This window comes from Notothenia rossii, assembly GCF_949606895.1.
Source record: "Notothenia rossii genome assembly, chromosome: 5".
Taxonomy (NCBI): Eukaryota; Metazoa; Chordata; class Actinopteri; order Perciformes; family Nototheniidae; genus Notothenia; species Notothenia rossii.
In genome coordinates, this window is record NC_136903.1 from 2,876,950 (window position 1) to 2,891,015 (window position 14,066).

General features: G+C 40.7%; 3 protein-coding genes across 4 annotated transcripts in view; 1 reads left to right on the plus strand and 2 right to left on the minus strand.

The window, feature by feature from the left end:
- Positions 1 to 14,066, minus strand: part of LOC307040153 (uncharacterized protein) — a 161,292-nt gene that overhangs the window by 143,281 nt on the left and 3,945 nt on the right. The gene's annotated exons all lie outside the window — the stretch shown is intronic.
- Positions 842 to 4,977, minus strand: LOC307040152 (Fanconi anemia core complex-associated protein 24-like). Its single transcript, XM_079682744.1, has 4 exons — positions 4,772 to 4,977; positions 3,214 to 3,356; positions 2,797 to 2,952; positions 842 to 1,311 (listed from the first exon to the last, which is right to left on the minus strand). Exons 1-4 carry the CDS (start codon positions 4,872 to 4,874, stop codon positions 1,060 to 1,062), a joined length of 654 nt encoding a protein of 217 aa, XP_079538870.1. The 5' UTR covers positions 4,875 to 4,977; the 3' UTR covers positions 842 to 1,059.
- On the plus strand, positions 5,724 to 9,476 carry LOC307040138 (E3 ubiquitin-protein ligase TRIM21-like). Its single transcript, XM_079682718.1, has 2 exons — positions 5,724 to 6,192; positions 7,153 to 9,476. Exon 2 carries the CDS (start codon positions 7,162 to 7,164, stop codon positions 8,800 to 8,802), a length of 1,641 nt encoding a protein of 546 aa, XP_079538844.1. The 5' UTR covers positions 5,724 to 6,192; positions 7,153 to 7,161; the 3' UTR covers positions 8,803 to 9,476.

Genomic DNA, 14,066 nt, shown 5'->3' on the forward strand with positions numbered 1-14,066 from the left:
GTAGAGACACTACATACTGATATACACCTGAACATCAGCAGGAGAGGACTCTTTAAAGTAGAGACACTACATACTGATATACATCTGAACATCAGCAGGAGAGGACTCTTTAAAGTAGAGACACTACATACTGATATACACCTGAACATCAGCAGGAGAGGACTCTTTAAAGTAGAGACACTACATACTGATATACTGTACACCTGAACATCAGCAGGAGAGGACTCTTTAAAGTAGAGACACTACATACTGATATACACCTGAACATCAGCAGGAGAGGACTCTTTAAAGTAGAGACACTACATACTGATATACACCTGAACATCAGCAGGAGAGGACTCTTTAAAGTAGAGACACTACATATTGATATACACCTGAACATCAGCAGGAGGGGACTCTTTAAAGTAGAGACACTACATACTGATATACACCTGAACATCAGCAGGAGAGGACTCTTTAAAGTAGAGACACTACATACTGATATACACCTGAACATCAGCAGGACAGGACTCTTTAAAGTAGAGACACTACATACTGATATACACCTGAACATCAGCAGGAGAGGACTCTTTAAAGTAGAGACACTACATACTGATATACATCTGAACATCAGCAGGAGAGGACTCTTTAAAGTAGAGATACTACATACTGATATACACCTTAACATCAGCAGGAGAGGACTCTTTAAAGTAGAGACACGAGATACTGATATACACCTGGACATCAGCAGGAGAGGACTCTTTAAAGTAGAGACACTACATACTGATATACACCTGAACATGAATTACATGTCCTTACCAGCAGCAGTGGGTTTGTGGAAGAAGCTAAATTAGCAGCAAGGTAGCAGTTGTATCATATTATTTATTGTGTGATGTTACAATAAAGGAGGGTCCATGTTGAATTATATTGGGGGTTAACATGAAATAAGACCTTTTTGAACATGAAAGCCTCGACACACGTCAAAGGAAAGACACTAAATACTTATATACTCCTGAAAATGAGCTTAATTTGTCCTTACTAAGCAAAACACCAGAAAATCCAACCCCAGACTCAGAGAGCTCAGGTTCCAGCAGCAGTGGCTTTGTGGAAGAAGCTGTGGATTTGCTGAGCTGCAGCCTGACCCACGATGGGCTCCAGCTCGTGGGGGGCGGCGTTGCAGAGCTGGTGGATGCTGGAGAACTCCTGCAGCAGCGCCAGAGCTTTGACCCCGCCGACCCCGGGGACTCGCTGCACCAGAACCAGGACCTGTGGGTCCAGCAGCCGAGAGGAACTCCTCCTCCTGAAGGGGTTCTCTCGACCCTCCCCGTGGACCTGGAGACGGTCAGAGCCGGTTGGAAAATCAACAGGAAAATCAACAAATACATGGGAGCTTGTTGGGAAAACACTGAGTGTCCTCTTCCAACATGAGTTCCACATGATATCAAAGGTATCCCAACTGTAGCTGTGAACATGACAGGATGTAAGTAAGTAAGTAAGTAAGTAAAAGTTTATTTCTAAAGCACCCCTCCCAGCACGAATGCACAGAGTGCTGTACAAAATATAGCAGTCAAAACAATTAGGCCAATATGGCACTAAGGCATAATAATAACAAAGCATAACATGACAGGAAAATAGAATAAAAACTTAAAAACAATATACAAACATGAAACCAAGTGCAAGAGGACCAGTGATCGACAGTGACAGGACAGTGACGTGATGAACGGCCTAAGACTGCTCAAACGCCTGCTTAAATAAGTGCGTCTTTAGGTGTCCCTTGAACAGGTTGAGGGAGGGAGCCGATCTCAGGACCGGGGTAAGTGCGTTCCAGAGTCTAGGGGCAGCCGCCCCAAACGCCCGGTCCCCCCTGGTCTTTAGTCGGGTCCTGGGCACTGCCAGAAGCCCCTGGTCAGAGGACCTCAGCGAACGAGTGTTTTGGTGTGGTGGAATGAGCTCGCTGATGTAGGCTGGGGCCTGGCCGTTTAGAGCTTTGTATGAGATAATCAGGATCTTGTACTGGATCCTGAAATGAACTGGTAGCCAGTGCAGGGAGGCTAGAATGGGGGTGATATGGCAGGATTTTTTAGACCTGGTGATTAAGCGGGCGGCAGCGTTTTGAACCAGCTGCAGACGGTGAACAGAGGCTTTGCTGAGACAGGTGAAAAGTGAATTACAGTAGTCTAGCCGGGATGATATGAATGCGTGGACAGCCATTTCAAGCTCTGCATGAGACACAATGGACCTGAGTTTAGCGATGTTGCGGATGTGGAAAAAACAGTTGCGATGTGTGATTACCTAGAAGAGCATCAGGACTGTTTGAGGCATATGATAACTATGTGATTAACATGATGATTCAGCCTCTATGGAGAGAGACAGATGACAAACATGCTCATTTCTGACGTGGAGCTAATCTGAAGTAAACATTGAATACTGCTTTCTATCCCTCCATCCTGTGACTGTGGAACTCCCTCTCTTGGATATCAGCATGTGAAGGACACTGTTCAGGAACTAGTTGATGCTCTGTATGTGATGACTCCTTCCATTCTGGAGAGGATCACAGATACATGGATCCTGAGATTGAAGCTCAAGCCGGGGACCAGTGAGATTTCTCTAAGAGAGCTTTATGCTGTTTACACCACGATCTGAGTGTGACTCTTTAACACTAAAACAGACTTCCAGATGCAGGGTCGACACGGCTACAATTAAAATGTGGCTGTCATGTGTAAATGTGTGTTTGACTGTAAGTGTGTGTGGACCCCAGGGAGAATAGCTAGTGCTAATTGGGATCCTATGAAAAGATAAAAGGTAAATATGACTCACGATCTGACTGATGAGCTGCGAGGCCTCGGTCTGCCCGCTGACCGGCAGCAGAGTCAAACCCAGGTCCAACACAACAAACTTCTGCACGGCGGAGAAGTTCTGCTCACTGAGGCGCGTCTTCTCCACCAGCACCAGCTCCTGGAAACTGCTGCTGGTCTATACAACAGGAGGGACACATGTCACTGTAGTGTTCTTTTGTTTGAAGGTCAAGAGTCAGCCCTTAATGTTCAGGCACAATATATTAATTCATTTCTATCATCATCATCATCATCATCATCATCATCATCATCATCATCATCATCATCATCATCATCATCATCATCATCATCATCATCATCATCATCATCATCATCATCATCATCATGTCAGGCAGAACAACACAGAGAAAACACTGCTTTGTGTCCTCGTTAAACTCACGTTTCTGTAGCGGACCAGTTTCCTCTTGTAGCTGTTTCCTGCTATGATGTCGCACTCTGACACGTACAGGATGCAGCTTTTGTTGGGCAGGTGGAAATCTGCGACACCGAGCTCATTCTCAAACAGGATTTTCACTCCTCCACCTGCAGCAGAAGAAGAGCTTGTGTATTAGAGCTGCAGCCACAGAACAATTATCTCAATCTTAACCATTAGGAGTGAGTTTTCAAACACAATGGTAGAAAATGCAGTTTTCAGTCCATCAAATACTGAGATGACCTTTTAGTTAGTGGTAGTGGTGGAATGTAACAAAGTACATTTACTCAAGTACTGCTTTTCAGTAGAAATGTAAGGTACTTGTACTTCAAATGTCCACATTATGCTACTTTATACTTTTACTTCACAAAATGTTTTGAGCAAATGTTGTTGTTTTTACTCTTGTACTTGTACTGTAGTTAATTTGCAGATTTAGGTTATAAATACAATTTGAATTCCACAAAATAATGATGGTGTATTGTTATAGGTTACCCAGCAGTAAATAAAATAATAAAAATAAACCCTATCTTTACCAGATGCAACATTAAAGTGATGAACACATGATGCATCAATAAATACAGTAAAATACAATCCTTTAATACAAAGATGAGCCATACATAATGGGTACTTTTAGTACTTCAAGTATATTTTAGTACCCCTGTACTTCAGAGCAAATTTAATTGAAGGACTTTTACTGGACGATTTCTACTTTTACTTAAGTAACATATCTGAGTACTTCTTCCACCACCGCCAAGTGGCAAGTAAAGTTAAAGGCTCAGTCAGTAGGGGCTTGGACTGGGAGCTGTAGGGTCGCCGGTTCAAGTCCCCGAACAGACTTAAACCAGCCATGGAATGTGGACTGCTACTTGGAGCGGTCCCAGTTCACCTCCAGACAACCCCCCACTCCCATTGCTCCCCGGGCGCTGTACAATAGCTGCCCAGTGCTCCTAGTATGGGTTAAATGGGTTAAATGCAGAGAACAAATGTCACTGTGTGTGCTGTGTGCTCTGCATGTGTGACAATTAAAGAGGGTTTCATCCCTCCCAATATATATATTAAAACAAATAATTAAATATTTAATTTGCATAATGACAAACATCTAATTCAAACAATGACTTTAAGGAGGCCAAACACATTCAAAATGACTTTAATCACCAATAAATTATAACATAGTTTCTTTTAACTAGACGTATTGAACATAATTGAATCCGGCATTAACACCAATAACAAGCATCGCTTTATTCCCATGTAACATTTATATTTATATTTATTGTTATGGTTACATTTGTTTTAAATTGAGGACATGTGAGCGGAATAGATGAGTGGAAGTATTTGACAGATAGAATGTGAATTATCATTTTCTACACCTTGTTTTTGTCTGCATTTTATTGAAATGTACATTAAAACAGCGAATTTTTGAACGGGGTTTGGTACACGTGTGTAACGACCCAGACGTTAGCGTGATAACACGGTTGGAATTGGGCTGTTTTAATGTAATACACGGTAAATAAACTCGTGTATTTACCCTTTAAGCTTTGAATAAGGGACGAATTCCTCCATTTCTCGCTGGTTATAACATGTCCGTAAGGAGGGACCGTATTCAGCAGAGAAGGCGCTTTGGTCTCCATTCAATCACAACTGTTAATACAATATAATATATAGAGAAAGAGAAGGTATTGAAACTGTATCCATGGAGACGAGATAGCTGACCGACATGTCTGTTTTGTTGCCTCCAAAACATCCAAATGTCTTCTTCGCCTGCAGTTAAGTCAGTAGTGCGGCAGACGGCTCATCATCGCCCCCTGCAGGACAACTCAGATATCTTTTTGATAATTCTGACTTTACATTTATTTTTTAAGAAAATTCAGACTTTTCTGATTTATTTATTTTATTCTGACTTGTCTGATTATTATTTTTAATTTTTACTTTACTGAATTATGGGGAGATTCAGATTTTTTTTCATAATCCCGACTTTTTTTGGAGAATTTTAACTATTTTATTTGAGACTTTTTGTGAGAATTCTTACTTTTTGCCATCATTCAGATTTCTTTTTTAGAATATTCCCTTTTTTTAGAATTTGATTTTTTTGGACAATTCTGACTTTTTCTCAGAGTTCAACCTTTATTGAGAATTTTTTTTTTAAATGAGAAATCTGAATTTTCAAAATCTTAATTCATAATGTTGAGTCTGTGGGTATACGTGTTAAAAATTTGAACATTTGAACTTCGAATAAATAAATACATATTTAATATTCACCTATTCTATACTGCTAGAAAAATGAATTCATGCTGGTTTATGCTTATTTTTAGGCAAACTCTCAACTGTGTAAAATATTAACAAATAGCCCAGGCTATTGAGTTTGTGTACAAGGAGAAGAGGAGGGGACCGAGAACAGAGCCCTGAGGGACCCCTGTAGTTAATTGACAAGGATCGGACTCTGACCCTCTCCAAGTTACCCTGTAGGTGCGGTCTTTGAGGTATGAGGTGAGGAGGGAAAGTGCAGTCCCTGAAATTTCAAGTTCTTGGAGAGTGTGAAGGAGGATCTGATGGTTCACCGTGTCGAATGCAGCAGAAGTGTTTCACCAGCTGCTCTTAAACAGGGACCATAACACACAGCCTGTAAAACTGAAATAAAGCGGAAGGAGGAAATGCATTGAGAAAATATTCCTACTTGTGCTCAATACACGGTTTGAAAAGCCTCTTGGATCAGTTGTAAAATGCATCGTCACAAAGTTAAATAACAAGCCTCAACAGTTCTTCCTCCACTTCCTCTTGGCAAACTGCCACTGAGAGGTGGAACCACACGGTAACAGAAGAGTTTCAATTTCCCGGAAATGAAAGCTGAAGTTTTTCAGAGCAACAGCAGAGCAGCAGCGTCTCTGTTTCTCTGAAGACACACTCGACTCAGTAGCTCTTTTCAACTCAGCAGGATCTCTGCAAACTCTGGTGAGTGCACTACAGACACATCACTTAATATTTTGTCACAGTTGGATTAAAATCTGAATCTGACTATTACATCCATTTGACTATATAAAGAATATTATACTATATAAATGTGTCGGTTGAGATATTAGCAACATCCTAAAATACAATGTAAACTCTGGGTAAGGAAGGTTAGACAGAATACAGCCAAAGCTAGCATTAGCTTAAACTTATTTTCATATTTCCTGTATTTGAAAACATCTTTATAAATGACTGTATTAAACAAAGTAGTATCTAAATATTAGATTTGTTCTGAACTGTCCAAAGCAAGGTATCTGGTGTTATGTTACAAGTTTTTGGAATTACTTATAAAAAGCATGACATTTACATATTTCTTCTTATATAATTGTGACACACTGTGGTGAGCAGCCTTGAGCTGTGAACCCTTCTTTCTCAGCTGCACTGTTTCTGTAATAACTGCTCTCGGCCTTTATACAGCTGATAACTTTACTGTTAACTATTAACTTCAGTGATGCTCAGCAAGGAGGATTCACTCCTCTGTTCAACAATGGCAAAATCCCCCAAAATGAATAGAGCTTGCACATTGTGTTTTTTAGAGTTTAAACTAAATGCTGCTATGATTTTCCAGATTTTATTTATAATATTAAAAAGTGACTTTTTTGAAAAACAATGATTTTGGTTGTTTGTTCTACGTCTACAACATCTGAACTGCACGTTTGAGCCATCTTTAACCCCCTGGTAGATAGAGCTGATTCATGCTAATAACATAACTTATGCTAATTGTGCAAATTGCCCGAAAAGTTAGCATCCTGCAGTCTCTATGTGCTGGGGAACTTTACTATACATTTCTAACATTAGACGTTGGGCTTGTTAACATTTTCACGTTCGTAATAGGACTCAAATAGACATGGCAAATAAACAATATGTCATTAAGTTGTGTTTCTTCTCACGTTTTGTCCTCAGAGTTTAGACATGTCTGCTGCCAGCTGTCTACTGACCGAAGATCAGTTTCTGTGCTCCATCTGTCTGGATGTGTTCACTGATCCAGTCAGCACACCATGTGGACACAACTTCTGTAAAGCCTGCATCTCTCAACACTGGGATAGAAATGTCCCGAGTCAGTGTCCCAACTGTAAAGAAGTTTTCAACATAAAGCCTGAGCTGCGGGTCAACACTTTCATCTCTGAGATGGCTGCTCAGTTCAGAGAGTCAGCTCAACAGAAAGCCAGCAGCAGCAGCTCAGAGCAACACGTTGTCAAACCAGGAGAAGTTCCCTGTGACGTCTGCACTGGAACCAGACTGAAGGCCCTGAAGTCCTGCCTGGTGTGTCTGGAGTCCTACTGCGAGACTCACCTGGAGCCTCACCTGACAAGAGCAGGCCTGAAGAAACATCAGCTGATCGACCCTGAGGAGAACCTGGAAAGCAGGATGTGTGTGAAGCACGATAAACTGCTGGAGCTGTTCTGTCAGACCGACCAGGTGTGTGTCTGCATGCTCTGCACTCTTTTAGACCACAAGACACATGATGTTGTTCCTCTGAAAGAAGGACATGAAGGAAAGAAGGCTGAGCTGGGGAAGACAGAGGCTGAAATCCAGCAGATGATCCAGAAGAGACGACTGAAGATTCAGGAGATGAACCGCTCAGTGGAGCTCAGTAAGGAAGGAGCAGACAGAGAGATAGCAGATGGTGTTCAGGTCTTCACCGCTCTGAAGGAGTCTGTTGAGAGAAGCCAGGCCGAGCTCATGGACACCATCAAAGAGAAGCAGAGAGAGACAGAGGAACAGGCTGAAGGCTTCATCAAAGAGCTGGAACAGGAAGTCTCTGAGCTGCAGAAGAGAAGCTCTGAGGTGGAGCAGCTCTCACGCTCTGAAGACCAGCTCCACCTCCTCCAAAGCTTCACGTCCCTGAACGCTGCTCCACCCACCAAGAACTGGACAGAAGTCAGGGTCCGTCCACCTTCATATGAGGGGACTGTGAGGAGAGCTGTGACTCAGCTGGAGGAGACGCTCAGGAAACAGATGAAGAAGCTGCTTGAGGTGGAGCTGAAGAGGGTCCAGCAGTCTGAGGTGGAGGTGACTCTTGATCCTGATACAGCACATCCCAGACTCATTCTGTCTGATGATGGAAAACAAGTGAAACATGGTGATGTGAGGAAGAATCTCCCAGACAATCCAGAGAGATTTGATGTGGCTTCTTGTGTCTTAGCAAAGCAGAGTTTCTCTTCAGGAAGATTTTATTGCGAGGTTCAGGTTAAAGGGAAGACTAGGTGGACTCTAGGAGTGGTCAGAGAGTCGATCAACAGGAAGGGAAAGATCTCACTGTCTCCTCAGAATGGTTACTGGACGATATGGTTGAGGAATGGAAATGAGTACGAAGCTCTCGACCCTGATGTCCGTCTCTCTCTGAAGTCTCAGCCTGAGAAGGTGGGGGTGTTTGTGGATTATGAGGAGGGTCTGGTCTCCTTTTATGATGTTGATGCTGCAGCTCTGATCTACTCCTTCACTGGCTGCTGCTTCAAAGAGAAACTCTACCCATTCTTTAGTCCCTGTAAGAACGATGGTGGTAAAAACTCTGCCCCTCTGATCATCTCTCCTGTCAATCACACTGAGTAGAACAACCCTTTGATTTGAAATCAGGTTCAATATCATTTAATGTTAGAAATAAATGTGTTTTATGGGATGGGCATTGTTTATACTTTATTATCAGATTGAGATCAATGCATTTTTTTCTTTAAATGTTTTCGTTGCTACTAAAACAGCAAACCAATTTGACTACATATATTGAAACGATCTGATGAATTCTAAAAACTCTATAACCTGCCTTTGAAATCATCTAGAGAGCAACACATTCAAAATGAGAAGCTTTTGTACTTTCCATGTCTTGATGCTAAATCTATCACTTGTATTGTGTAACCATAGATTATATAGGAAATGTTGCATATTGGCTCACACAACTGAAGACCATTTTATGAATAAGTCTCAAAAATAATAATTATCTCTTTTCTTTGGAATAAACAAAGTCAAATTAATGTCTGATGATTTTTGTTTTGTTTTTGCTTGTTGTGTAAAAAAAAGAGAAAAAAACAGCTGATTTTATTAAAACGGCACCAAATAATATGAAGAAGAACACCATGAGCTGTTCTCAGGTGAGCTGAACATACCTCTTCACAGAGATAGTGTAGTAGGAAGTAGAGATGTCCCGATCTGATCACGTGATCGGGGATCGGAGCCGATCACGTGATTTTCAAAAGATCGGAATCGGGAGAAAAAAAATCGGGGATCGGGATTTTTTTTATTTTGTATTCAGTGTTACAAAACAAAAATGACCATGTTCAAGTCTTAAAGTCATCCTGAGGCCTTAGTTTTGGTTTCAAATTACACAACATCATGTATGTGTTGCTTCTTTGGGGCTTGTTTTCATAGACCTGCTTATTTCTCTCAGATCTGGCAACAGAGTGGGCGCAGTGTCTAATTGTAGCAGTAAGCTAACGAGTACTGATAAGCTTTATTTTGATCCAATGCTGCACAACTGAACTGATCCAATGCTGCTGTGAAAGAAAGAAGCTATATCCATGTTGGATAGAATATCCAATTTAAATTAAAAAATAACCTTAAGGGACAACTTGAATGCTTTTTTTCCTCTTAATGCATTGCATAAAGATCGGATCGGGAAAAATCGGTATCGGCAAATTGTCAAAATCAAATGGTCGGAATCGGATCGGGAGCAAAAAAAGGAGATCCGGACATCCCTAGTAGGAAGTGTGCCATTATGTTGTCTATAAGGTTTTGGGGTGTGTGAACAGCTGATTTGAACACTGTGCTACATCATGAGGGACATCTGAGGACGACCTTTAGAGGAGTTCATTACAAACTGTGGTCATATGAATACATGCTCTCAATAAATAACTACAGACTGATGCTGAAGATGATAACATTAATACACGAGCACATTGAAATCTAAGTCTGATTGCTCCCACCTATGCCACATTTCCCCAGCACTCGCCTCAATACCAAAGAGACAGGTTCATTCATATTTATTTGTAAATGTCAAAAATATCAGGTCTTTTTCAAAAGCACTTTTTTCCTAACATGCACTCCAACAAATGCTACACTCTGGTTTCAGACAGAGGGTGAAACGAGATGCTGCAGCACAGGCAGTACGAGAAAAATAAAGAGCTTTTTGAACATTAAAGCATGGAGACATGTAGAGACACTACATACTGATATACAGCTGAACATCAGCAGGAGAGGACTCTTTAAAGTAGAGACACAACATACTGATATACACCTGAACATCAGCAGGAGAGGACTCTTTAAAGTAGAGACACTACATACTGATATACACCTGAACATCAGCAGGAGAGGACTCTTTAAAGTAGAGACGCTACATACTGATATACACCTGAACATCAGCAGGAGAGGACTCTTTAAAGTAGAGACACTACATACTGATATACAGCTGAACATCAGCAGGAGAGGACTCTTTAAAGTAGAGACACTACATACTGATATACACCTGAACATCAGCAGGAGAGGACTCTTTAAAGTAGAGACACTACATACTGATATACACCTGAACATCAGCAGGAGAGGACTCTTTAAAGTAGAGACACTACATACTGATATACACCTGAACATCAGCAGGAGAGGACTCTTTAAAGTAGAGACACTACATACTGATATACACCTGAACACCAGCAGGAAAGGACTCTTTAAAGTAGAGACACTACATACTGATATACACCTGAACATCAGCAGGAGAGGACTCTTTAAAGTAGAGACACTACATACTGATATACACCTGAACATCAGCAGGAGAGGACTCTTTAAAGTAGAGACACTACATACTGATATACACCTGAACATCAGCAGGAGAGGACTCTTTAAAGTAGAGACACTACATACTGATATACACCTGAACATCAGCAGGAGAGGACTCTTTAAAGTAGAGACACCACATACTGATATACACCTGGGGCCGTATTCATAAAGCATTTTATCTTACCGCTAGGAGTGCTCCTAACTCGCACTAAAACATTTTACGTAGGAGTTTTTTCTTGAAAGTTATTCACAAAGCCGCTGAGACCTACTCATACTAAGGATAAATCACTAAGAGTGAACTAAGAGTGACGTGCCGTTGCTATGGATTACGTCGATTCTCGTGCATGAGTTTAGAAGCGGTCAGTACGGTGATTGGTTGTTCAGAGCAGGCAGTCTCGCTGAAACTCATCCGCAACATCCCACAAACGAGCCCACTAAAACAAGGAAATAGCCTAGGCTAGAAATGTATTCCTATCAAATAGTTATGGACAGTGCAGTTAGCAGAATACACGCATGATGACAAGTTTGTGCAGACCACGATAATGACGTTGTATATGCACGTTAAAGAGAGAGAGCAAACAATAAAAATACGTAAATATCATTAAATCAAGGAGGCAATTAAAAGCACCCTGCAAAGTATTATCCAATGAGCATATTTCCAGCACTTAAACACTTTCAATAACAGCCCATACCGCCGTTAAAGCCCCCCTACCATGATGAATGAAAACAATCTGCGTGTTGATGGAATGTATTCCATTAACTCGCCAGTCGATTCGCCAGTTAGGAGCTACTTTTAGCCCTAAGATCCTTTGTGAATACGGCCCCTGAACATCAGCAGGAGAGGACTCTTTAAAGTAGAGACACTACATACTGGTATACACCTGAACATCAGCAGGAGAGGACTCTTTAAAGTAGAGACACTACATACTGATATGAACCTGAACATGAATAACATGTCCTTACCAGCAGCAGCGGGTTTGTGGAAGAAGCTAAATTAGCAGCAAGGTAGCAGTTGTATCATATTATTTATTGTGTGATGTTACAATAAAGGAGGGTTCATGTTGAATTATATTGGGGGTTAACATGAAATAAGACCTTTTTGAACATGAAAGCCTCGACACACGTCAAAGGAAAGACACTAAATACTTATATACTCCTGAAAATGAGCTTAATTTGTCCTTACTAAGCAAAACACCAGAAAATCCAACCCCAGACTCAGAGAGCTCAGGTTCCAGCAGCAGTGGCTTTGTGGAAGGAGCTGTGGATTTGCTGAGCTGCAGCCTGACCCACGATGGGCTCCAGCTCGTGGGGGGCGGCGTTGCAGAGCTGGTGGATGCTGGAGAACTCCTGCAGCAGCGCCAGATCTTTACCAGATGCAACATTAAAGTGATGAACACATGATGCATCAATAAATACAGTAAAATACAATCCTTTAATACAAAGAAGAGCCATACATAATGGGTACTTTTAGTACTTAAAGTATATTTTAGTACCCCTGTACTTCAGAGCAAATTTAATTGAAGGACTTTTACTGGACGATTTCTACTTTTACTTAAGTAACATATCTGAGTACTTCTTCCACCACCGCCAAGTGGCAAGTAAAGTTAAAGGCTCAATCAGTAGGGGCTTGGACTGGGAGCTGTAGGGTCGCCGGTTCAAGTCCCCGAACAGACTTAAAGCCGCCATGGAATGTGGACTGCTACTTGGAGCGGTCCCAGTTCACCTCCAGACAACCCCCCACTCCCATTGCTCCCCGGGCGCTGTACAATCGCTGCCCAGTGCTCCTAGTATGGGTTAAATGGGTTAAATGCAGAGAACAAATGTCACTGTGTGTGCTGTGTGCTCTGCATGTGTGACAATTAAAGAGGGTTTCATCCCTCCCAATATATATATTAAAACAAATAATTAAATCTTGAATTTGCATAATGACAAACATCTAATTCAAACAATGACTTTAAGGAGGCCAAACACATTAAAATGACTTTAATCACCAATAAATGATAACATAGTTTCTTTTAACTAGACGTATTGAACATAATTGAATCCGGCATTAACACCAATAACAAGCATCGCTTTATTCCCATTTAACATTTATATTTATTGTTATGGTTACATTTGTTTGACGTTTTAAATTGAGGACATGTGAGCGGAATAGATGAGTGGAAGTATTTGACAGATAGAATGTGAATTATCATTTTCTACACTTTGTTTTTGTCTGCATTTTATTGAAATGTACATTAAAACAGCACATTTTTGAACGGGGTTTGGTACACGTGTGTAACGACCCAGACGTTAGCGTGATAACACGGCTGGAATTGGGCTGTTTTAATGTAATACACGGTAAATAAACTCATGTATTTACCCTTTAAGCTTTGAATAAGGGACGAATTCCTCCATTTCTCGCTGGTTATAACATGTCCGTAAGGAGGAACCGCATTCAGCAGAGAAGGCGCTTTGGTCTCCATTCAATCACAACTGTTAATACAATATAATATATATAGAGAGAGAGAGTATTGAAACTGTATCCATGGAGACGAGTTAGCTGACCGACATGTCTGTTCTGTTTTGTTGCCTCCAAAACATCAAAATGTCTTCTTCGCCTGCAGTTCAGTCAGTAGTGCGGCAGACGGCTCATCATCGCCCCCTGCAGGACAACTCAGATATCTTTTGGATAATTCTGACTATTCACATTTATTTTTTAAGAAAATTCAGACTTTTCTGATTTATTTATTTTATTCTGACTTGTCTGATTATTATTTTTAATTTTTACTTTTCTGAATTATGGGGAGATTCAGATTTTTTTTCATAATCCTGACTTTTTTTTGGAGAATTTTAACTATTTTATTTGAGACTTTTTGTGAGAATTCTTACTTTTTTCCATCATTCAGATTTCTTTTTTAGAATTTTCCCTTTTTTTAGAATTTGATTTTTTTCGACAATTCTGACTTTTTTCTCAGAATTCAACCTTTATTGAGAATTATTTTTTTTAAATGAGAAATCTGAATTTTTAAAATCTTAATTCATAATGTTGAGTTTGTGGGTATACGTGTTAAACA

Excerpts from the sequence above, each read along its gene's own strand:
- LOC307040138 (XM_079682718.1), top strand. The coding sequence starts at position 7,162 with ATGTCTGCTGCCAGCTGTCTACTGACCGAAGATCAGTTTCTGTGCTCC.
- LOC307040152 (XM_079682744.1), bottom strand. The coding sequence starts at position 4,874 with ATGGAGACCAAAGCGCCTTCTCTGCTGAATACGGTCCCTCCTTACGGA. Across the intron at positions 3,357-4,771 it reads CCTTATTCAAAGCTTAAAGG|GTGGAGGAGTGAAAATCCTG; the intron begins GTAAATACACGA and ends CTTCTGCTGCAG. Across the intron at positions 1,312-2,796 it reads CGCAGCTCATCAGTCAGATC|GTCCACGGGGAGGGTCGAGA; the intron begins GTGAGTCATATT and ends GACCGTCTCCAG.